Raw genomic sequence first — 23356 nt, 5'->3', positions numbered from 1 at the left:
CAAGTGGTGAGCAATTTCAACATAAGCCATAAATTAAGAATGTGAAGCATTAATTTTTTATCGATATGCCCAGTTTGTTGTGGGATGCGGCACATGCATCACGGTATTGCACACAGTAAAGGTCAATGTAAATGCTATGGACTTGAAGCAGAGAGCTGAGAACCCTAGATATCTCTGTGTAGTAGTATTGTCCACCCTGTACTTGGCCAGGTACGTTTTCTGGATTGACTGCTGTGACTACCCCCATATTGGCCGTGTTGGCATGGATGGCAGCCACCGAACTGTGATTGTTGACACCGAAATCTACAGCCCTACGGCCTTAGCCATCGACTACACCAACAAGAGGCTGTACTGGGCTGATGAAAACCACATCCTGTTTGCGAACATGGACGGATCCCGACGACACAAGGGTAAGCAGCAAGATCCTTTAATTATGCATTACCCAGAGCCCCCTGGCTGTGTCTCTTTAAATATGTATTCGCTAACAAGTCAATAACGAGATACCGTATTCACTTGTATAATTAAAAGCGGCAACAACCTGCACGCTTCGGGTTCCTTTTTTTTTCTTTCTGGTCTGTAAACCTAATTGTGCCCATCTGTGGGGAAAAGTGCGAGAGCGTAGCCATGAATGATGGATGGTATTATCGCCCAAAGCTGTGTCTGCTTCATTATAGGGACTCTGACTCTGAGAGAGACGATCCATTTACTTCCTGTAAGTTCAGATGGAATCTGCTCATTTTGACTCCTGTTCACACAGGGATTTCGTTCTCCTTGTGTTTTCTTCCCACCCCCCCCCCCCGCTCTATTTTTAAGCTTCAGCCCACACAACCGTCTTTGTTTTTTTTCAAGTCCCTTTTTGTTTGGGGACAAAAAGAAACAAAATAAAGGCTGGGAATTTTAATCTCGGGCTACTGTCAGAAATCCACTCGTCAACCGGCTGCTGATTGATGGCATTCTAATGGGAGCGTGGGGTGGTCACATCCGTACATATTCGCCCCGTTCCTTTAATCTGAAGCTGAGGGGAAGGGGAAGATTGGAGCTGTCGCACGGAGCGAGTGTTGTTTGATTTGGGACTGTCCCCCTCCTGTCAGTGTGTTTCCAAAGCCATCGATTCTGGCCCAACTGCCAGAAACCATGTGTTTCTGTCTGTCGATTGTTGTTATTCTGCAGACTTTATCAGCGCTCTTTCCCTGACCTCTCTGAAAGGTCATGACTGTATGTTTTTCTCAGAGGCTTTCGTGATAGGGAAAGTACATATTAATGTGGATTGATGCTTTATTTCATTATCAAGGTTGAGAGCTTAGAACCTATCCTAGATGCTTTGTAAGGATCATCAGTCATATAGTGCTGATACAGCATTAAGGTACATATATTTTATTTTATAGCTGTTATATTTTTATATGAATAGGTATTATATTTTAAGTAGTTAAGTAGTTTATCAGTCTTTTTCCCCCTTCAATGCATGATGCAATCATATAAGCATTTACACCTTACTACCATTGGGTGCGCATTTTGGGCATGGGGAAGTGGCAGATGACTATTAATTCACCACATTGTTGGAGCTGGGCACAACACAAAAAAACACAAAAAAACAAAATCATGCTCTAGCATGTTTTTCTAGTTTCAGAATGTCTTAAAGATGGAATTTTTTTTTTTTTTTTTGCTTCTTTGTGGGTATGTGTGTTCAAAGACACCAAAAAAATGAAAAGAAAGTAGTTCCTCCCACACTTGAGAAAAGAACAAGACAAGAAAGACTCTTGCGATCTGACAGCTGTTAACTAAAGAGAGTGGGGGCACCCTAGTCAATGGGGGCTCAGTCGGTGAAGGTGATTAGTCGCTCCAAGCGCGAGGCTGAGCCCTACAGTCCGAGACATCACATTCCAGAGACTGGACTGTGTCATTAGCAGACAATAACGGGAGTCTGCGGTAGAAGACTCCCGTTATCCCATTGTTAGCTTCTCTCTGACAGGGTAGGGTGGATTCACGGCGGGCACCGTGTTCCTTGCCGCACCCTCTTATGATTCCTCAGGTGACATTAGTGAAAGATGCGCCCGTCCTCCATTCAACATTCACTCTGCTGTTGCATTGTGGGGCATGCGTTGTGAAAATAACCATCGGCTGGGACTGTTCTAGTCGTGCCTCTGAATACTACTGTACTAGTCGTGCTTCTGCTGCTTCGGCGTGAGCCAGAAGGGTTCCTCAGTGAAGGGAACGTGGTGCACAATAGAAGTATGGTAGAAAAAAGGGGAGAAAAATAAAAAAAAATTAAAATAAAACAAACAAAAGAGACCCTTGAATTTGTTTCTTTGCTGTGCATACTTTGCCATTTTCTGCAAACATTTTGTCGTTGTTTGAATTTAAATAATAAATTCACACACACACAAGTTTATGAATAAATGTTCTATAGCACCTTCTTAGGGGGATGTGGGGGCATGATGAAAAGGACTGATTTGGACAGTCACAAGAATAATAATCGAAGAATAAAAGAAATACAATTTAACATTTGTCAAGTATAAGTATGATATAAGTATGATAGTATTTGAAGCATAAGGAAATTTCAAATGATGCAGGGTGGGGCAGCAATCTGAAGTAGTGGTTAGGAAACTTGCTACAGAAGGATACAGTTCTGAATTGCAGGTGTGACACTAGTTGTACCCTTGAATGGGACACCTACTCTGGGGTTCATTTCAAAGAACAATCTGCTGCCAAATGTCAACCTTAGATATGTTTTTGCCTTCATGCATTTCACGAAATGATTCAAGCTTGCAAATGGGCTGTGAATTTGAGACTACAGGTAATTGCTTAATTTTCAAAGCATGTATAAGTTAATGGACCTTATAGCTGTGCCACTTTTTGGATACATTGGTAGAGGATTGCGACTGACACACACACACACACACACACACACACATAGATATAGTTGAGAATTGTTATGAAGGGGATACTGTGGACAACATTTATAGATAGCAGTAATACATGTTTGTGATTGCTCAGTGTGAATATTGTTTACCATGATGCTCACAGATCTCTCTCTGAGTAAGAGCCCCAGTCTTGTAAAGTAGCTAAATATTGATAGAACATTTCCCACAATGTCGATGACAAAATGTCAGGGATCATTCAAAGTGTCTGGTTTGCTGTGCACTGAATGCAGATCAGCATGGATTAGGGTTTTTTTTTTTTGCTTGTTTGTTTCATTTTCATTTGCTGTTAGTTAAAAGTGAAGACTGAAACAATGTCCTACTGACCCACTGTGTTTTGCTTTTTATAAAGGTGATTGTTTAACGTTAACATTAAACTTAATTGTTCCAGTGTATTCGTTGCAGTTTCATCTTTTCTTCGAGTATCCATGGCCTTCATTTAAAGTCACTGAGCGGCCTCTCTCCTGATGTCCACTCGCATTGTCTTTTCCGGTGCCTCTCACACACATTGGCAACCTCTCCATAAGTCTGATACTTTGATGCATTTCATTGTATGACGCAGCATGACCGTGAAACAGGAACATGGCCTCTTTGCTTTGAAAAAGACACGTGGGTCTGTCATTTTCTCCCAGTATGACTTATTTATCCCTACCAGAAAGAAAAGGGTTGAAAATAACATTTAAATGGGAGTGAGTAATGTCATTGGTGGACACAACACGGCTGTTCAAGATAGCAAATCTGAGCCACAGGAAAGATGCACTTTTAGCTTTCGCAAAAAGCCAGCTTATGGCCATCATTATTATGACTGTGGCACGCTTGGCTCAGAATGGGTTGTTAATTGGAAGTGATACTGACTCATTGCCCCCTTTCCTGGCATGCATCATGTTTTTTTGAAAAAATACATGACTTTTTTCACATGCTGTATTTTTTCCCCTGAACATAATTCCCATTAGCATTTGTATGCCTGTCCTGTTCCTTAGTAACAAACAAGGCCCTTATGTACAATAAACTAAACCCACCAATAGTCTCGAATTGAATAAAAAAAAAAAAAAACATTCAAATTCTAGTCATGGCTTCCTCTCTGTTTTTGGAATTTCATTTTACCGGCTTCAAGAGCCAGTTAGTCATTTATAATAATTCTATTTTTTTTCCCCGGATTCACCTGACAGAGAAAGGCCCCAGCCTCCAATTTTCTCATGTCTTTACCAGCAATAAAGAACCTGCGGGTCTGACAGGTTGTCATTGCAATTATTCACAAGACTTTGCACTGTTTGGTCGGTCTGCCCCATGCCATAGTGAGAATTACACCTGCTGGCTTTCCCCATCCCTACAGTTAATCTGGCCATATCCCCCCTTTTACAGTGCCTAATCAAGACATCCACGGCGTGATGGGGCTGACGCTGTTTGAGGATTACATCTACTGGACTGATGGGAAATCCAAGACCCTCAACCGTGCTCACAAAACCTCAGGGGCCCAGAGGGCAGAGCTGCTGAGCACTTGGCAAACCATCACCGACATCAAGGTGTACCATCCTTTCCGCCAGCCTGACGGTAATCATACCACCTTTATTTGTTTTAGTGCTCGTTTATGATGAAATTAGACCAAGGCAAGGCCATATCTCCTGGCTAATCAGAGAGGGCGACGGTTTGATCAGCTTAGTAATTTGGACTGAACCTGGTGGTATTCCTCCTCCTCACCACACAGTGCCCAAACACCAGTGTCAGGTGACCAATGGAGGATGCAGCCACCTCTGTCTCCTGTCCCCTGGGGGTGGATACAAATGCGCCTGTCCCACCAACTTTTACCTCGGTGCGGACAACAAGACCTGCTTATCCAACTGCACAGCCAGTCAGGTCAGTCAGTGGATGCCCTCTGCCTTCTGCCCACAATTAATGGTGTTCTGCTTTCAGTATCTTCAAAGGTTCTAGGAGAAATTGTATTGTAAGGGCCACTGACTTGCTCTGTGCTTGGTACATCCAAAAAAACATTCTCTCTGAGGTTCATTTATAGATTTTTTTTTTTTTTTAACTTTCAGTCTTTTACTGGGTCTTGAAACTTCAAATCAAAGTCAAGCTTGAGTGAGACATGCACATTAAGCAGTAAACCTAAGGCAAATTACTGATTATTTTGCAGACAGCCCTAGGAGTTCTTTCTGCAGATAAACATCACTGGATATCAGTTCTGTGTTTTTATTTCTTTATTATGATTTTCGTTTTCATCAACGTCCTCATTTGGTGTTGGGAAAATCTCAGCCGCAGTTCTACAGATCAACGAGTAACACTTGTTCCCCGTGTGTAGTTTCGATGTGGTACAGATGAGTGCATTCCTTTCTGGTGGAAGTGTGACACGGTGGATGACTGTGGCGATGGGTCCGACGAGCCTCCAGACTGCCGTGAGTCACCTGTCCAACCCCTGTTCAGAGCATCATTCACTCTAGGGTATCCCGACAGATCTTTCAAGGGCTACAGACATGACAGCCTCACATGATGTTAAGACCAATCCTGATGTTCTTAATACTATGTGTTCTCAATAGTTTGAGCAGCCTGCTTTGAACAAAGTTCTCTAAACACTTCGAACATATAAGAGTTAAGTGCAGAGGAAAAAAAAAAACTCTTTTCTGTGTCAGATCTGTAAAATGCTAAAAGGTTGGTTACTGTTATACTATTTCGGAGAAAAAAGGCCTTTTAGTGGATGGAAATAGAATTCTTATTATAGCTAATTCATGATGGACATTAGACCATTTACTTCTGAGTGTTTTAGATTGACCTGCAGTTACATTATAGTCTATTCATCATGCCTTAATGAACATGTAATTTAAACTGGCTGAGGTAGAAAAGAAAGACTGTCAGTCACAACTAGTGTTAATCACAATTGCAACCAATGATATCAGTCTACGCTGGACAAGTCAAATTTAAGTTTTTCAAAAGAATAATTTGAAATGAAAGTATCATTTTAATTTGTTTTGGAAAGGTTCTCCATTATTATGTGTCAAAAATTAACCTTGGCCTACAGCTAAAATTGGATATGTTGGTGCACTTATTACCACCATCAGAATGCAGTACGTAGTGGGTGTGAAGAACATAAAAGGTGCTGGAAGAAAAGACAAAGTAAATATCAAAAAGAAAAAGGAGCACCCTTGGAACTGCAAAGAGTGAACATTTATTGATTTTATTACACACGCACTTTTCATCATGTAGTGCTGCCAGACTGATACTGAGGTGAGCCAATATCCTCTCACACATCAACCATACAGAGCTATTTCAGAGTCGTGAAGCCATCCTTCATTTCTGCCTCCATCCCAAGAAAAGACATGGTCTTCTATTAACCAGCCAGTGAAAGACCCTCGATTAGCCCAGCTGTGGCACATCCTGGAAGGTTTAATAGTGGTGTCTGGTTTTTACAGCGGAATTCAAATGTCAGCCGGGGCGATTCCAGTGCGGGACTGGTCTCTGTGCTCTACCCCCCTTTATATGTGATGGAGAGAATGACTGTGGAGATAACTCTGATGAGGCTAACTGCGGTGAGAAACTCCTCTGACATTGTTTTAAACCTCTTTAAACTGGTTCAGTAGGTTGATAAGGAGGACTCTGTCATAGTCGAGCTTAAGTACATATTTTGGGTCATGGCAGAGAATCAAGATCTTTGTTATGTGATTTATCAGATTTACTTATTGCATGAACATACTTTTTACTGAGCATGAAAATAGCATCTTTTTAGTTATTTACCTAGTTATTTACCTGAAGCACCAATTATAAATGTACTTTTAAAAATAAACCCTGACATTTTACCAAGAATACACCAAGAAGATGGTTTTAGTGAATATATTTATTATGTGCTTGGTCTTGGGTTTATGTTTCCTGGAGGAAGAAAAAAAACTGTAGGAGCTCTTTAATATCCAACATTCATTTACAATGAAATGTGAAAGATTAATTGTCTGTATTATTTTGAAGCAATATGTCAGTAAGTCTGCCATGACCAAGTGAGCACAGTTTGAGATCAAACTTGAATCAAGGGGTAGAGATCTAAACGAAACTTGTTTCAGATTGTAAATATCAATGCATTATTGGAAACTAAGTGTATTATCTCCCTCTTTCTTTCTTTCTCTTCTTCTCTTGCTCTTTCAGTTTTCACATATCCCAAGTACTTATGACTATACAACACATAACCACTACTGTTTAACATGATGAAAGATGATGTTAATGATGTTGATGATGAAATATGTCTCCAAAATCCATATGATCCAACTGCATTTTTGATCATTCAGCTAGTTATTTTTGCAGTTCTTATCTCAAAATGTTCGATTCACAAGCATTATCTGTGACAACCACTGTGACTCTTACTTAGCAGCTCTCAGAAAATCAATACCTGCTCCGCCATCATGACAAGTGATTACCAAACTGTCAGTGTCATCAGACATCCCTGTCATTATCTGACGTGTCTAATCAGGGCATGTTTGTGTCAAACCACATTTACAAACACACAACAATAAACGCAAGATACCTCATCAATATAAAATATTTGAAACCAAAAGTGATCTTTTAATGAGTCGGCAATGGTATATTGTCCATTTAGATTGCTGTAAAATTCCTGAGCGCCCAATTGCTGCATAAAATGCAGATGTCATGGGCTGCAAGCTCTGTCAATGATCATTGAAAACCCTGAGATATTACGCATAGCACATGCAGTGTACTGATGCACATATATTGGTGAGGGGAAAAGTGGTTATACACCATGTAATTAACATGACAGTTTTTAACAGTTCAGTTTTGGAATGTTTCGCATAAATGTTGTAATTCGCACTGCACATAGCACGCTTAAATCTTACAGCAGGGGTGAGTTTTGTTCCTGCATTACACACAGTATTGTAGCTGTAAGCAAGAAAAGGTAAAATCAGGTGCTTTTAAATGATTCAGATTTATGTTCATTTGTTTCATTAAAAAAGCAACGGTGTGGATTTAAATAAAAATGTGATCATTGCATGAAAAAAATACCTGAGAAGCTGAAATTATGAGCTGTTGTGCTGCTGGTCAGCCACAGCCACACAGCATCTATTCAAATGCAATGCAATTTCATGCTAATTATAATTACCATTACTCTCCTGCAGTAGAAATGAATTGCAAATGTAGCTGTAGATTCATTACTGTGTCTTTTCATCAGTATCCACACCTTGAAATCTAACTGACCATTGCTTGGTTCAATAAAAGAGCAACTGCCTTACACCCTTCCCACCCCTTGAAAAGGAGCTGCTGTAAATTAACAAAAGTGAAGATCAGTAGTTCTTCTAGTGTGTGTCCTTCTGGTTCATCTTTCTGAAATGCTGTTGTATCATTTCAGACACATACATCTGTCTGTCCGGGCAGTTCAAATGCACCAAGAAGCAGAAGTGCATCCCTCTGAACCTGCGCTGCAATGGCCAAGATGACTGTGGAGATGGCGAGGATGAACTTGACTGTCGTAAGACCTTTCTTTCTCATTTTAAACAGCATCCAGGGCTGTTCTGTGAATATCCATGTCAGGAATTTACCTGACAATTACCATTTAATATTTACGTCTTATTAAAGCTCAAAACTGATTTTCAGTTTTCTAGTTGAGATCAGTGTGTGCTTGTGAATAAAACCATTCAAACGTTCAGGTGGACAAATCAAGTCCTGCTCAGATCACCAACCAAGTGGCCAAACCAACATTCTCCTCTGAGTAAACTGAAGACTGTGGACCCTGCATTCCTTCTTTTCTTAGAAGGCTCTGGTTGGCAATAGGGGGTCATGTTTACTTTCTGCAAAAGAAGAAAAGGAATGACCAGTGTTGCTCATATATCTGTGAATGTCTATGATGGCTCTTTCCAGGATGAATAATAAATGCTGCTTAACTAAATACTGGACTTTTTTTGATGTAGCTCACTCCGTTGGGGGATAAAAAATAGCTATACAGTGATAAAGTATTTAAAAGTCAAGACTGTGAAAAGTGAAGTCATTTCCTGAATGAGAGAACTGGATCCAGTTTCTCAGAGAGGAAAATCAAACAGAAGAATACACAGTTTATCTTACTCCACAACTGCATCCTTCACTTTCTCCACGTGACAACTTTGACAAATGCATCTCCACCGCTAATTTATTCGACTGGAGATTTTGGGTTGGAGTATGAGACTGCAGAAAGCCAGATTAATCTTGTGAGGCGTGATTATTTCACTGGGCACTGAGACAATTCTGCGTTTTAATTTTTAATGTAGATAATGATTTAAAAAATTGCAGTTCCTAAAAGAAATGAAGGAAAACTGAAAGCATACGTTCTTGGTTCATATTGATTTGAGTAGGACTGCCTTAGTTGCAGTTTCTCTCTCTCTCTCTGGTGCTAGCAGAACTCTCTGCTCCTGCTCTTGTCAGGTACAATAATGAAAGTATCAGCATTCTCAGCAGTGAGGACTCCCTGGTGTCTCTAATGTGTACCAGGTGTAGAAGAAAGTGTGGAAGAAGGCTCCACAAACTGACACACAGCCCATGGAAAAAATGCCTGAGGCCTTAAAGAGCAGAAATGTCTTTTTCAGAAATTAGAAGGCCAAAACTATGGGTTAGGGACACATTCAATTTAATCATACCGCCCTGTCTTGGTCTAAAGAATGAATTTAAGTTTTTGTTTGTTTTGTTTTGTTTTTCTTTTTTATTGCTCAATATTTATATGTCAAATTCATACCATCGTATAATAAATGGACGAAAACAAACACGTATGAGTCAGTTAAGTTCAGGGTGCATTTTACTTATATTGAATCTTGGCCGTAGTCCCTCGGGAAGAGTGCTCTGAGATACAGCTAACCATAGAAAAATGGAAACATTTCTAAATTGCAAAGGTGCATAACAATTAACAGATGAGAGAAGAAATCCAGTTTATATCTGGTGTTACAGTCTAATCCTTCCTCCTTTCCCCAGTGACCCTCACTATAGTGAGTTCCTGTCTGTCTTGGTGCATGTCCGCATTGGGCTAAGTGTGGAGGGAGATGGTGGTAAAATCATTCCCCCTGAGGAGGCTGGTTCTGGGGAGGCGGGGCAAGGGATTAAGTGGATGCCAACTGTGTGTTGATAAATTTCACCTGGGGCAGAGATTACCTCAGCACAGGGAGGTTTTACCAGGCATAATCATATCTGGAGGGTGGGAATTAGCCAGGGTTTATACTCTCTAGGGGTTAAACTTAGCTGGGGAGGAGGGGCAGGATTACACTGTGGCACAAGACATTATATGTTATAAAACATATAGATGCATATGTAGCATGCTTGCAAAATCAACCCTTTCCATTAAATCATTGTGGTTGTCAACGTTCACGTTATTGTAGAATAACTACATTCATGATGATTTTTGTTTTTTGTGTTTAACTTGATATGTTTGCTTGTGTAATGTGATTTTAATAATGAATAACAATGTCACTATTCCAGCGGAAAGCACTTGCTCCCAGGATCAGTTTCAGTGTAAGACCACAATGCACTGCATCTCTAAATTGTGGGTTTGTGATGAGGACCCAGACTGTGCTGATGGCTCGGATGAGGCCAACTGTGGTAAGAACGGTATCTTCCTTTGTTGATTTGACTTTATCTTCAGATTTTGATTCTGTCTGAAACCTCACATATTATTTTCTGAATTTGTTTCAAATGGCACCTACTGTAGGCCTGGATCAGAGATTTGTCTGGCAGTTGTTATCTGGCACGTACATCTTTAGCCTCTGAAAAATAACCTGAGGCAAAGTATTTAGTTAGCCATTCAAAGAACATATTAAGTCATTGGCTATGTCCCAAATGGAAAATATGAATCCTTCCAAGGCAACATATAAGCATTATTGTCATTCTTCTTTGCTAGATATGTCAGGATGTGAAAGTTTACTTTATTGTGAGTTGGAATTTAGAATTTGTGTAGAAATGAGATTGGTGTGGTTGGTAGCTGTTTATTAGGCCAGACAGAAAAAAAATGTTAGCTCTGTCTTAGTGTAAAGCAGATTTAAGCAAGATTGGAGTATTATTGGAGTGTCCAGATGCACTTAGTTTTAAGTTAGTTATCAAGGTACTGATTCCTTAGTGGAATGCAACCTACAGATCATGTGACAACAGGCAGCATCCTTTCATTTGGGACACAAACTCATTTACAAGGCTGATTTTTCAATGCTTGAAATGTCCAATCCACCCACTTTCCCTAAATTTAATTTCCCCATACAGAGAAATTTGAGATGCTTTTTAAAATCACAGTATGAGAAGGGCACTAAATAAATGTCCTTTTTTTCTTTGCACATTGTGTAAAGGGTGAAATCTTTATTTCAACTAATAATTTTTTAAATGTTATTACAAGAGATATTCAGTCAACAATATCCTTTCCCACAGATGTGAGGACTAACCTATGACAGCAACGATGCATTATTTATTAGGTTTAGCAGATGCCGTTATCCAGGGCAACTTACATAGCTTCTAGTGTACGCATTATCTGTTTGGACAGCTGGGTTAATCAATTCAGGTTAAGTACCACGCTGAAGGGTACAGCAGCCGAGTCCCACCCAAGTTTCAAACCTGCCAGTTCAATTCCCCAGCCTCTGCACAGTACTTCTACACCTGTGAGGCACTTGAACATGGAAGTGTGGAGAGAAGGCATGCTGTGTGCCATTTCAATTTCGTCTCCGGCCTTCACCGGAGCAGATGCTGTTTCCAGGGAGACCCTGTCGCATGTGATTATTTGAACCCAAATGGAATCAATGCCCAGGGCTTTCGGAGGTGCTACAATGAGCACAGTTTTGAATGATAATGTTATGCAGACATCAACCTGAGTTTTCGTGAGATAAACCTCTCTCTCATGTCTTTTGAGACTTTTATAATAGCATTTCAAGCGGCTCCCATTAATGCTAACAGACTCTAATGCAACTCAAGTCACTCATTGTGTCTTGTGTGGATGTTATATGGGGATTGTCTAAATCAACTCATACGCCCTCCCTCTTGAATGACGGTACTGGGCAGTGCAGTGACCTTGGCATTTCCACTTCAGTCAGCGTCTCACGTAGTGACATTCAGGGGGATATAACTGCAAAGCGAGAGGTCTCCTGCATCCATTTTGGCTTTGCTCACTTCCTCACAAAGCTGTTTGACTTTTACCCACAAACATTTTTCCCTGATGAAGTAGTGTCCTCCTAGGATTGTTGATTCTCTCTTCCAGAAGTTTAAATAAAGATATCATTTTTGGAACGCTGCTCTCAGGCTGTTCAAAACAGTCCTATAGGGCTTCCACATCAATGGGTGATTTTTTTCTGGATTTGTAAAAGTAAAAACTTGTAACTTGTACTCAGTTATATCTGTGGTGTATTCCATGCTGTCCCACGTTGTCACCACATGATTTCGTCTCTGATGCAGGAAGAAATGACCCAGCAACATGAAAGAATCACGAGTATCACAAATTAAGTGTCATTGTCAGGGCACAGGCAAGGACTCAGGCGCGGACCATGAGAACTCCAGATTCCAAGTGCCTTTATTAAGGACGCAGGGCAGAATCGTGACCAAAAAACAGGCAGGGTAGAGACCAGGCGGGCAGTCCGAACGCAGTCAGGAATCAAAGCTGGGGACAGGCAGGGTCAAACCAGGTAGTCAGGTAGATCAGGTGAACAAGGCAGGGCAGCAGGCAGGAGCAAGGTCAAAGCGCAGGCAGGGTCGATTCGGGGACCAGCAATCAGGCAGAAAACACGGCAGGAACGAGACAGGTACAAACACACTGCAACGAACTGGCAACAAGACAGAGACAAGCAGGGTAGATATAGGGCTGGGCTGATGAGATGATGGGAAGAGGGTGTGCAGGCAGGCAGGTGGAGATGATCAGGTGGGCGGAGACAGGGCGGAGAGCGGGGCGGGGCTAGAACACAAGGAAAACAAAAGCACATGGACAGGGAAAAACAAAAACACAACAGCTAGGGGGTCATGACAGCCGACAGTCATAAGCAAAATTTTGTTTTGGAGCCGGGCAGTTAGGTCCAGAGTTATAGTTATTGTGAAACATTGGTATTTTCTCGTCAGTTGCAGATTCTAGTCTCGTTTTTATGTGATTCAGTGTATCAGAAAGACTTTTCTCATTTGTTCATTGGGCTCTAGACAAAAAGTAGTTTTGGAAGTTGAACTTGAGTAGCAGCAACTCTTTGAGCAAAATGTGTGTAAGCTTGTAGAACCAGAGGCACAATGGCCCAGTAAACAAAAGGAAGGACAGCCTGAACATTTTTATCCCTCTGTGGAGAGCAAACAACTCAAGAGCCTCCTAGGGCGAAACAGTTTTCTTCTCATCTGGAGACAGAGGTGCCGGGACTGAAGTATGATTCAGTCTCTTTCAACTTGAAAATATTGATTGAGCAGTGTGCTTGAGTTATTTCCCTGGCGGTGGTACAGTTACTTGCCGAACGCCAATGCCCTGCATGTACCAGATGGAAGCAGAAAAATCCAGATGGGAAGAGAGATTTAGCGTTTACATAATTTATGCGGTGTTACCTTACAAATAATTGAGATATCTTAAGGTATTTATCATACTGGGTCACAAACCACTACTGTCTCTTCAGGTTCCCAAAATGACATAGAAATATCGGGCTTGTAACGTAGTAAAAAGCAAGGCAATGAATTATCAAGTGTGCCGTGCTGGATGCAGAGCGGGTGAACTTAAGGGCTAGAATTCATCCAACTCGTCTGATAGAACACAATATTGTTACATTGGGAAATCACAGAAGTCAATGTAGTGGATGTAACGCAAACAGTAATACTTAGTATCCTTTCAAATTGTCATTAAGTGTTAAGGACAAACTGCTGCAGGAGAATTTAATCCTGGCGCAACTCCTGAACATCACAGAAAAACAGAAACCCATCTGTTCCACTCACCATCCATATTCTGGTTTCACTTCAAAGTAATTCTGATATAAAAACCAAAGTCATTACTTTTATCAGCAGTCTTCTTTCAGCCAATAATGCTTCTTATGCCCATTTTAGACCTACTGAGGATTTTATAATGGTTTAGCAGTTCAAAAATTAATCTATTTGAATAGAATTTATTTCCTGCTAATGTGCATTTGTGTATATATGTGTATATATGCTGGATACAGTTCAACTGCAAGGCAGTTATTTATTCAGGGGACTAAAGGCATTCATAAGCTTGTGAGTGAATGCTGTAAAACTTGGCTGGAATTGATCACAGAGCACTTATAGTCCACAAGCAGCTACCATTCCCAATGACTGACTGCCTGCCCTGTTATATCTGCCCTGAAATGGACAATGGTGTGGTCAGCTGGGTGTTTTTGAAGTGAAATCTCACTATCCGCACAGTCGATTAAGAAACCAGGGACGATCCCACCACGTGTCCATACACGCGGGTGCAAGCCTGTGTTATTTACGGGTGATAAAGTCAGCCACTGTATCCTCCACATGAATGAGAGACTGCTTATTGAGTGATCTCAGACAGGGCCTGACAGCTTCTGTCTAATTAAACAGTGTCATCTCTCTCTTACGGTCACATTGATTTTGACCATTGTATCCAGGCAACACAGTTTGGTTTCTTGGCGGCGATCGATTTAATTTCATAAATCCATCTCCAGGTCTGGCATGCTGCCTCATCCTTCTGTTGGTACCCTACCAGCGCCTGTGGAAAAGGATTCAAGGCAGATCTTGGTGGTGACCAGATTGACTCAAGACTCCCCATTTTATGTGGCTAACTTGAAGTGTCAGATTAACATTTTGTACTTTCTTGCCGAACAATTGCAGTAGCATCATTGGGTAACTACAGGACTTCGGTGGTGATTTCATTTGTGTGCCAGGCACTGTGAAATTGTCACTTAGCATCTGCTACATCTGCCCTCAGCTTCAAACCTTGCAGTTAAACTCTGCACCTCCAGCAATCAAATGATATATGCTTCATTTTTATGTGCTGTGTTCCAAACCTCTGACCTTTTGAATTTAAGGAAGCTGATATGTTTAAAAAAGTATTCTTGGAACATGCATCATTAGAAGAGCAGATTTGTTCTGGCTTTGTGGTGAAATTGCGTTATTTTTACCTATTGCGTTTTTGACCTATGAGATTACTCAAACCCTGCACAGCCTTGAGCTGAACTTGTCACCACACAAATATGTTGGTCTTGTTTATTCTAATTTTACAATCATTTGTAACAACTGATATTTTAATGTTTGAGTGTGACAGCTTTAATATTAATATTGCCGAACCAGTTCTCTGAACCTTAGACCAGCTTTGGAGGTGGTCTGACACTGTATGAGATCAGTGCAGTTTCATCTTGGGAAGCTCTCTTGTTGTTCTTTTACACTTAGATTATAAGCAGGACTCAACCAAAGTGGACCAGACTGTTTTTTTTTCTGGCAAAAGTGAAAGGCTTATGGGGCTAGATCTGACCTCCTTTTTAACCTGGTCATGGTCATGCCTGCCTCATTTAATTTTTCTTTAGCTTAGACATTTTTAAATTAATCCTACTTGAATAACAAGACTGAATAGCATGGCGAGGCTGAACATTTTTTGTCATCTGTCTGGTTTTAATATGCTGTAAATGAGGATGTTTTGAGCAAGATTTAGGGGAAGGAAACAGTCAGATCGAAGTCAAAACCTCGTTACTCTAATGTGCCAAAACACAGAAGCCACATATTGTTTTCTGCTGTGTCACTTCTGAAGATTTCATTAGTGTCATGGGCGCTTAATGGATATTTCCATTTATTCCTCATGAATAATGCATCCCTCACTAGAAACTGATACCAGGCAGACCTGTTGTGATTCACTTTGAAATGGCTTCTAATAGCAGATTGTTATTCCATATACTGTATATAATTATTTATTTAGTTTTACATGTTTATGCTACATGATTTATGCATGAATGTGTTTTTACTGTGCCTTCAAAAAAAAAAAGAAGAAGGCATTGTTATAAAGTATCATCCTCTGTCAGTGTCTAGTTCTTTAGTGCTATGTGAAGTGGCGGTACAGTGTTACTTTTTTCTGTCTGTGGCCACTGTGCCTTACAAGAACCTTTTTCCGATGAGGGGAACAGTTTGAAAACGTTGCCGTTTCCAGAACCCAGACTTACATGTTTATTAGAGAACCACAAGGGGAAACGATATATTAATGATCCTATAACAGAATTTTTTATCCATGCTTGGCTGATAATTAGCCTCCTGTGACTTCTTACAAGTATGTTTGTAGGTCATAGTAAACACATGATAGCAAGGACACAAGGGTCACTAATAATTTATGTGGACAATGGACATGTATAAAAAAATTGCAGGATTCTTTTTGAATGTGAGGCGCAATAGGCCCATATTTGTCAAATTATTTTTGTTTTGCAATACAGTACAGAATGTTACCCTATTTCATAATTCATATGAATATGTTCCTCAAGTAGACAGGCAAACAAAAAGCATGAAAGGCTTTTATTACCCCCCCCTCCAAAATAAAGTTGTTTCTGTAAGTGAGTTCTGTGTTTGTAGTTTACCTCTCGAGTAAAGAATGTATCTTAGGCAGATTTCTAAGAGTTATTTGTTGTTTACCTAATCTTTTTCTTTAACATTTAACACAAACTGACAACAACAAGAGCTTGAACTTAGTTTTACATCTTCTGGAAAGAATATAAGTTTTTGAAAATGAACCCCATACTTTATGTGGTTGGATATGCAATGGGCACACCAAGTTCACTGCACTTAGAAGGTAGACTTATAAATTCTCTGTCCAAAATAGCTTTAAAGTTTTCCTCTTTCCATTAAAAGCGGAGTCTTTGGAGAGGGAAATTCCTGTTTATTTATTGAACTCCTAAGTGTGGGCTCAGGAATCTCCTCTACGTATATTTCACAGCGCATGGATGCTGTTGGAGAATGTTAAGTGGCCTCAACAGCAGAGAGGAACAAAAAAGAAAAGTTCAGGATTGAATTACAATTCTCTTAATGTCATAAATTAGTAAGCACTCAAACATGGCTGTGCAATGGGCCGATTAATAATGCATTATATATCTATCTATTCTTGTGATAGTTGGATTAAGCATCTGTCTGTGAGATGAGGCTGAATTTTACCAACAATACCCAGTGCTAGAAAATCATGCAATTTAGTTAATGCATCAACAATGAGACCAATTTCATCCAAGCAGCTGTTAAATAATGCAAAATTTTGACCGAAAGCTATACAACGTGCTTAAGATTAGAATGCTGTTATAGATGATTATGGACAACAAATGCTGTCAAAATTAAACTTTTTGATCGTATCCAACCCTTAAATTGCAAGTGGAAATACCCCCTGGTTTTGAAAGATGCTGAGGACTGGTACAATTTCTTCCAGTGCTCATTATAGTACTCATTTATTGCCTTTTATAGATTTTTTGTTTAATTTTAATACTTTGCTAGTTTCAAAATGGTGTATTTAAAATATGCTTTTGTAAATGAACCGTAGGGAAAGTGTTCCGCCAAACAGACAAAGGGTATGCCAAGATTCATAAATGCTGCCTACATCCAACCAATCATTTCCCGGGGTTTTGCTTTGTTTGTTGTTTACCAGCTCTTAACACTAGCCATGATGTACAAGCTGACCACAAGGATTGTGAAATAGCAGCAGAGCTGCAGCACTTATCTCGGCTTTGTTGGTGGGCCAGCTTTTCCATGGGGTCAGCCATGCTGTATCTGTAATAGCTAGTACTGCGCTGATGCCTGGTCCAGTGCAGTTGCTGTCTCAGTCGGGAAGAAGAGATTTTTTGGCGGAAAGTAAAAGATGGAAATAATAAAAATAATTCCTTTATCCACCTATCAGTAATACTATATTTTTCTAACCATGAGCAATCTGGGTGATTATTTGAGGGGTAACAAAAGAGAAGCAGATTTTTGAAGATGCAAATGTATTGTCACAGATGGCATAGAGAAGCTTGTTGAGAAGCAGCATGTGGTGCCACAAACAGATTTATTTATGTATTTTTAATCTTTTCATGTGTATGCCACATGAAAAGATCAGTGTATTTTTTGTAACTCTGTGTCAAAAACTGATTAGAATCCTAAGAATTGGCTACCCCTGGCAATATGAGTGCACAATGTTAATATTCATATGCTATGAAACAATTTTCATTTGTTTGTATTTATTTATTTATTTATTTATTTATTTATTTTTTGAGAAGATGAAAAGACCTGTGGACCTCATGAATTCCGCTGCAAGAATAACAACTGCATCCCGGATCACTGGAGGTGTGACAGTCAGAGCGATTGCGGAGACCACTCGGATGAGGAGAACTGCAGTGAGTCCCGCCTCTAACCCCCCCCCTTAAAGAAAAGTTAGTTATCACTGTTCCGTGCCACCAGCCCCGGGGATAGTCCATCCTAACGGTGAATCAACTGAAGAGATATTCCCCTTCATGTCATGTGCTATTTATGCATGTTTTGTTTCTCTATTTATTTCTCTGCCGTCCTTTGTGTGAAACTTTGATGTTCGTGGCTCATTGGTGTCCTCCCGCTATCAAAGTGAAAGGAGCCTGTATGGTTTGGTTCTGTGGTTCATAGTCAAAAGTGTGCTCCTGTTTCTTTTGCCTTTGTGTTAGAAGTGAATGAGGTGGCCAGTGGTCCCCCAGAGCAGCCTTCTCACTGACTACCACCCCCCCCCTCCCCCCCACCTCCTGCCCCCCCTCTATTCAGAGCGCAAACTTTCTGAAATTAAAGCTCAGTCCTTTGTTTGGATACCCACCTCCACGGTTATCCAACCCACATTACCCCCCATCTGCACATGCGCGCACTCCTGCCCAGATTGCCAAATCATTTACTCAGCTACGGAGCGCCCCTTTATCCCTGCCAAACCTTTTGCACGGTCCGCGTACCTCATCGCATTTAAATAGACTTTTTTCCGCTCCATTGCTCTTTGTACTCAGAATCAGGTGCGCAATACGCAGGGAAACTATGGCAATAACAAGAATCCCGATGACACAAGCAGATGTTTTTTTTTTCCACATCTTTTATTCAGTCCTGGAGAAAAGTGCTTGAGAATATCTGAGAGGTCAACAAGAGAAGGAGCAAATAGACCTCTGTGATTGATGGACACTTAATAGAGTTTGGAGGAGCAGCAGCTGCTCTCATTGAGCAATACATAGACCCAGATTCAATCTAATTGCAATGCACTTTGTTTTCACTTTTAAATATCTAATCACTAAGTTACCTTTTTGCATTTTTGCATTTTTTACTTTTGTTTGAGGACTTTTTGTACTGGCAATGGAAAAAATATGGGGATTTGTTGGTTGGAGGTTGGTTTGCCAGCTCACTTACCAAACATGTTTTTGATAATTTCATTCTATTCAGTTCTATTCTGCTCAGTAAAGCTAAGTCTGAGGCTGCTATATTTCTAGAATTCCCTCTTTCTCCAGTCTTCTGCCACTGCAGATGTCTGGACCTCTCCCAAGTAGTGTCCCCGTTCATAAGTGTCCCCGGCAATGAAAGAGGTGTGGTGACTCTCTCTGCTACTTGCTGACAACTCCCAAACTGAGCAATTATCTTCTTTAAACTTAGAGGCTTAAACTTTGTCCAAACACTGTCATCATCTTAATTAGTAGGCTTCCTCCCGCCATGCACTCATTCTTTTGTGTCTTGCTTTTTGTTATAGATCTCCTTATCTCCGTCTGTAATTATACTGGTTTGTCATCTAGACACACAGCCTTTTGTAGCAGTGCAGTGGAAGTTAAGTGGAAGTGCGAGAACATAAGCAGATCTCTACAAAGGTGCTTTCTTATTTGAGGAAGTGCGTCTTAATCCTCTTCCACAGCTTTGTTCCACCTGATTTGATGTGAATCACAGTCAGAATAGAGCTGATGACTAGCACGCTAGCTGTTGATTCTGTTAGTGACAGTAAATAGAGATAAGATACTCTGCTCATGGCAACACGGTAACAATGTTTCCCTCTCAAATCTGATGTCCTGATGAAACAGAATACTCTGTTCAGTGATAGTTTGCTTATGTTCAAGGCTGCCGCAGTGGTCATCTTTACCTATCTATATAGCTGACAAATCTCTAATGTCAGTAAGATAATTCTGTAAGTAAATGTAATTACAGTAGAATTAAAATGTTTATTTTGCTACTTAGCAGCAATTACCAGTTTGCATACCATCCCCAAAGCATAAAAGATGCAGTTTTTCCAATGCTAAAAGGCCAAAAATGTATCAGTTTTAAGGTGATTCCACTTTTTGCTGAAACAGATACAGACTATATATCTTACAGACTTTTTTCACAAATGCTGTTTTTGGGTTTGCATAATATTTCAACTACTTAAGAATGTGACAACCAACCATCATAGTAATACATTGTAGGAATTAACTACATAGTGCACAAAGTGTTAGTTAAGCAGTGGAAACTCATGTGCATGTGCTAGTATATGGGCTGTGTGTATATTGCCTTGTTTGTGTATGTTTTATTTCCCTTACACAACAGAGCCTGAGGCTTAGCATACATGAATGGAAATGATCTCTCTCTCTCTCTCAGCGATTACCCACAAACATCAATGCCTGCAAAACAGTAAAGCAGGGCCCACTAAAGATGGTGATTGAACAAGCTCAACAACGGTCAGTTTAGCCACAGGCCCAGACCACAGCTGCTTCAGCTGGGCCCCCACTCACAGCTCAGTTTCTGATAGCTCTGATACTGCTATGTTTGTAAAGAGTCTCTGCTAATGAGAGAAGCCTGCTTCCCTGCAGCACACAATCCCTGATGAACTAAACTTACACACACTCACATACACACACCTCTCTGCTGTGATGTTGAAGCATGCTGAGAAACACGCACAGTCATATCATTACAAATTTTTAGGTCCTGAACCTGGATGCTGGGAAGGAATTCTTCATAATGAGGACCCTCAAGCTAATGTTGAATTTCAGCACTTAGATTGCACTTTTAAGGATTTCAAAGCACAGGCCTTGCCCACACCAGTGTATAGCAGTGGGTTATGGTGGGTTTGTACTGGTGAAGCACACACACACGCACACACACACGCACACATGCACACTGCAGGTCAAATGGCACCCCTATCCCCCATATCCACCCCCCCCCAGGCCCTCTATCAGCTGTGATCCATTCTTTCCAAACTCAGAGCCGGTGACCTGCAGCTCAAAGGATTTCGTTTGTGCCAATGGGGAGTGCATCTCTGCACGGTTCCGCTGTGATGGCGACTACGACTGCGTTGACAATTCAGACGAGGTCAGTGAAGGCCGGCTGTCTTTCTGGTTTGGCAAAATGTGTGTTTACCCTCTTCCTAGAGAACGGCCCATAGTGGAATGAAATGCTAATCCATGACATAAACCTTCTGACTCTGATTGCAATGATGCTGGCTCACATTTGTCACTGTAAGTGAACAATGTGTTTATGAGTCCTGACCATTGCCACATTGACATCAGCATTCTATGAGATTATGAGTTTTCTGAATGTACTGCATTTTGAACGGGCTTTTCAGGTGCAAGTTGAATGAAAACCACTTAGAAAATATTTATGCTTGTTGTCTAGTATTTATATTTGTATAAACACATATCCCTACCCTGAAGCTGAGCAACAGTGTCCTTGAGACTTGCATGCAACCACATGCCTTGATTTAAGTCATTTACAGTGAGAAAAATAGACATCCATAATATCCTGTCATTAGTATCTCAAATTATGTGTTGTATTGCAGGGTGAGGAAGTGGGGAAACTATGAAAAATCACCCTTTCCACTAAAAAAGACTCAGATATGCATAATAGAATACCTAATTGGGGAGGGAAAAGCCCTGAAATTACCAATTTGTTCTGCATTGTCATTTGTTTTTGTTTCTGTAATTATCTACCATGGCCATGAATTATCTGTGAGTTGGAAATGTCCTAATAGCTCCACCCCTCACTCCCACTGCCACTTTATATAATTTCAGCATTGTTTATATGTGGAGCTCCCTCAATTATTTCACTCCACCCTGACAGCGGACGTTAGTGTAAAAACCACAAAGCCCTGTGCCACGTGCCACATTTTCCCAAAGTGATTCGTTTCCCATAATGCCACTCTCCACCTTATGAGTGACTGTGGTTACTGTACCCCTGCTAATGGCCATGTATGAGAAGAATAAACATTTGTCACCCTATATAGAGTAAATATGAGAGGAAAAATGCCTCTGGTGGTGTGATATTAAGCCACTGGTGATTAATGTTCTCCATAAAGTGCAGCGTTTTCTTTTAAAGTTATAAGGATTCAATTAAAACGTTATCCCGCACCGTTGCCTGCAATGGTGCGGTGCTTCCCGCAGTTAGACAGACTGTTAGTGGATGGTTCAGCAATTGTAATAGACGATAGTTTGGTTTTGGACATGGGGGAGGTCGTGAGTCATGGTGTGTAGAAAGCCCGCTGAATGGATGTTTCTTTCCCTTTCCATAACGCTCACAGAAAGACTGCGAGACACGATGCTCTGAAGACCAGTTCCAGTGCCTGAATAATCTGTGCATCTCGCTCAAGTGGCTCTGTGACGGACAGGAGGACTGCAAAACGGGGGAGGATGAGAGCAACTGTGGGGGAGGCACTGAAGGTAGGATCTGAATGAGTTAATCATCTCTGAGGCTAACCAGGGAACCGGTCTTACAGCCAACAAGTTTGCTAAGTGATTCCGTGGTGAGGTACTTACGGTCAATTGATACAATCAATATCCTGAGCTCAACTCCAGGCCCACTTTCTCATTTGTAGAAATTTAGTTTAGTTTTAGTTTAATATTAAAGATATTTTTATCATCACAGTGTGACATCAATCGGCACACCCACAATGTCAGAATTGCAACAGACATGGCTCATTTGTCTGAGATCCAATTTCGCAAGTTCTACTCACAAACTTGGGTGTAATCATGACTTTGTGGAGGAGTTACATTGTACTCCTAAAAGGATATCTTAAGTAAGACAACGCAAACATGGTACAAACAAATGAAGATTGATCTATCTTTTTGTTTAAAAGGGTGCCAGCTTTAGCCTGCTCATATAGAGCTGAATAGTATTGGTACTACATACACGTCTGCTCAAGTTTCCCTGGATAAGGCATCTACCAGTCTAAGAAGTAATAATAATACTAACACACTATGAACACACACACACACACTCCCACACATGTAACACTTACACACCTCCACACATCTGGCTTAGTTCAGATTTGAGTTGAAGCCAAATACTCTCTGGTAAGCAAAACTGAGTAACTCAGTCGAGTTTACTTTAGTGGAGTACGGCTCAATAGTAGAAATATTGCAAATGAAAGCACCCCTCCTGGGTGAATGCAACTAGGACATTCTCAGTCCCACTTGATTTGACTCTATTATCTGTCTATTATGGCATCAGTGAATGGAATTGCACATTATATTAATAACTATAACCACAACCCCTAAACCTAAATCATTCTATAACCATAATCATCTGGTATATTCTTTAAGTACATTTTTCATGAGGCTGATAACACATAATGCAGACAGCAT

The 23356-nt window shown here is 40.6% G+C and overlaps 1 protein-coding gene across 1 annotated transcript in view; it reads left to right on the top strand.

Annotated features, from left to right (window-relative positions):
- Positions 1-23356, top strand: part of LOC118788809 (low-density lipoprotein receptor-related protein 1B-like) — a 358625-nt gene that overhangs the window by 295033 nt on the left and 40236 nt on the right. Inside the window, exons 59-68 of the mRNA XM_036544915.1 lie at positions 211-410; positions 4281-4469; positions 4624-4772; positions 5218-5311; positions 6323-6439; positions 8254-8373; positions 10341-10460; positions 18041-18157; positions 20983-21089; positions 22294-22432. Coding sequence (XP_036400808.1) covers positions 211-410; positions 4281-4469; positions 4624-4772; positions 5218-5311; positions 6323-6439; positions 8254-8373; positions 10341-10460; positions 18041-18157; positions 20983-21089; positions 22294-22432 — 1352 coding nt within the window. The remainder of the gene's footprint in view (positions 1-210; positions 411-4280; positions 4470-4623; positions 4773-5217; positions 5312-6322; positions 6440-8253; positions 8374-10340; positions 10461-18040; positions 18158-20982; positions 21090-22293; positions 22433-23356) is intronic.

The sequence above is a fragment of the Megalops cyprinoides genome, chromosome 14 (genome assembly GCF_013368585.1).
Source record: "Megalops cyprinoides isolate fMegCyp1 chromosome 14, fMegCyp1.pri, whole genome shotgun sequence".
NCBI lineage: Eukaryota > Metazoa > Chordata > Actinopteri > Elopiformes > Megalopidae > Megalops > Megalops cyprinoides.
Note: the sequence above shows the minus strand (reverse complement) of the source record. Positions and strands in the feature narration are given on the sequence as shown.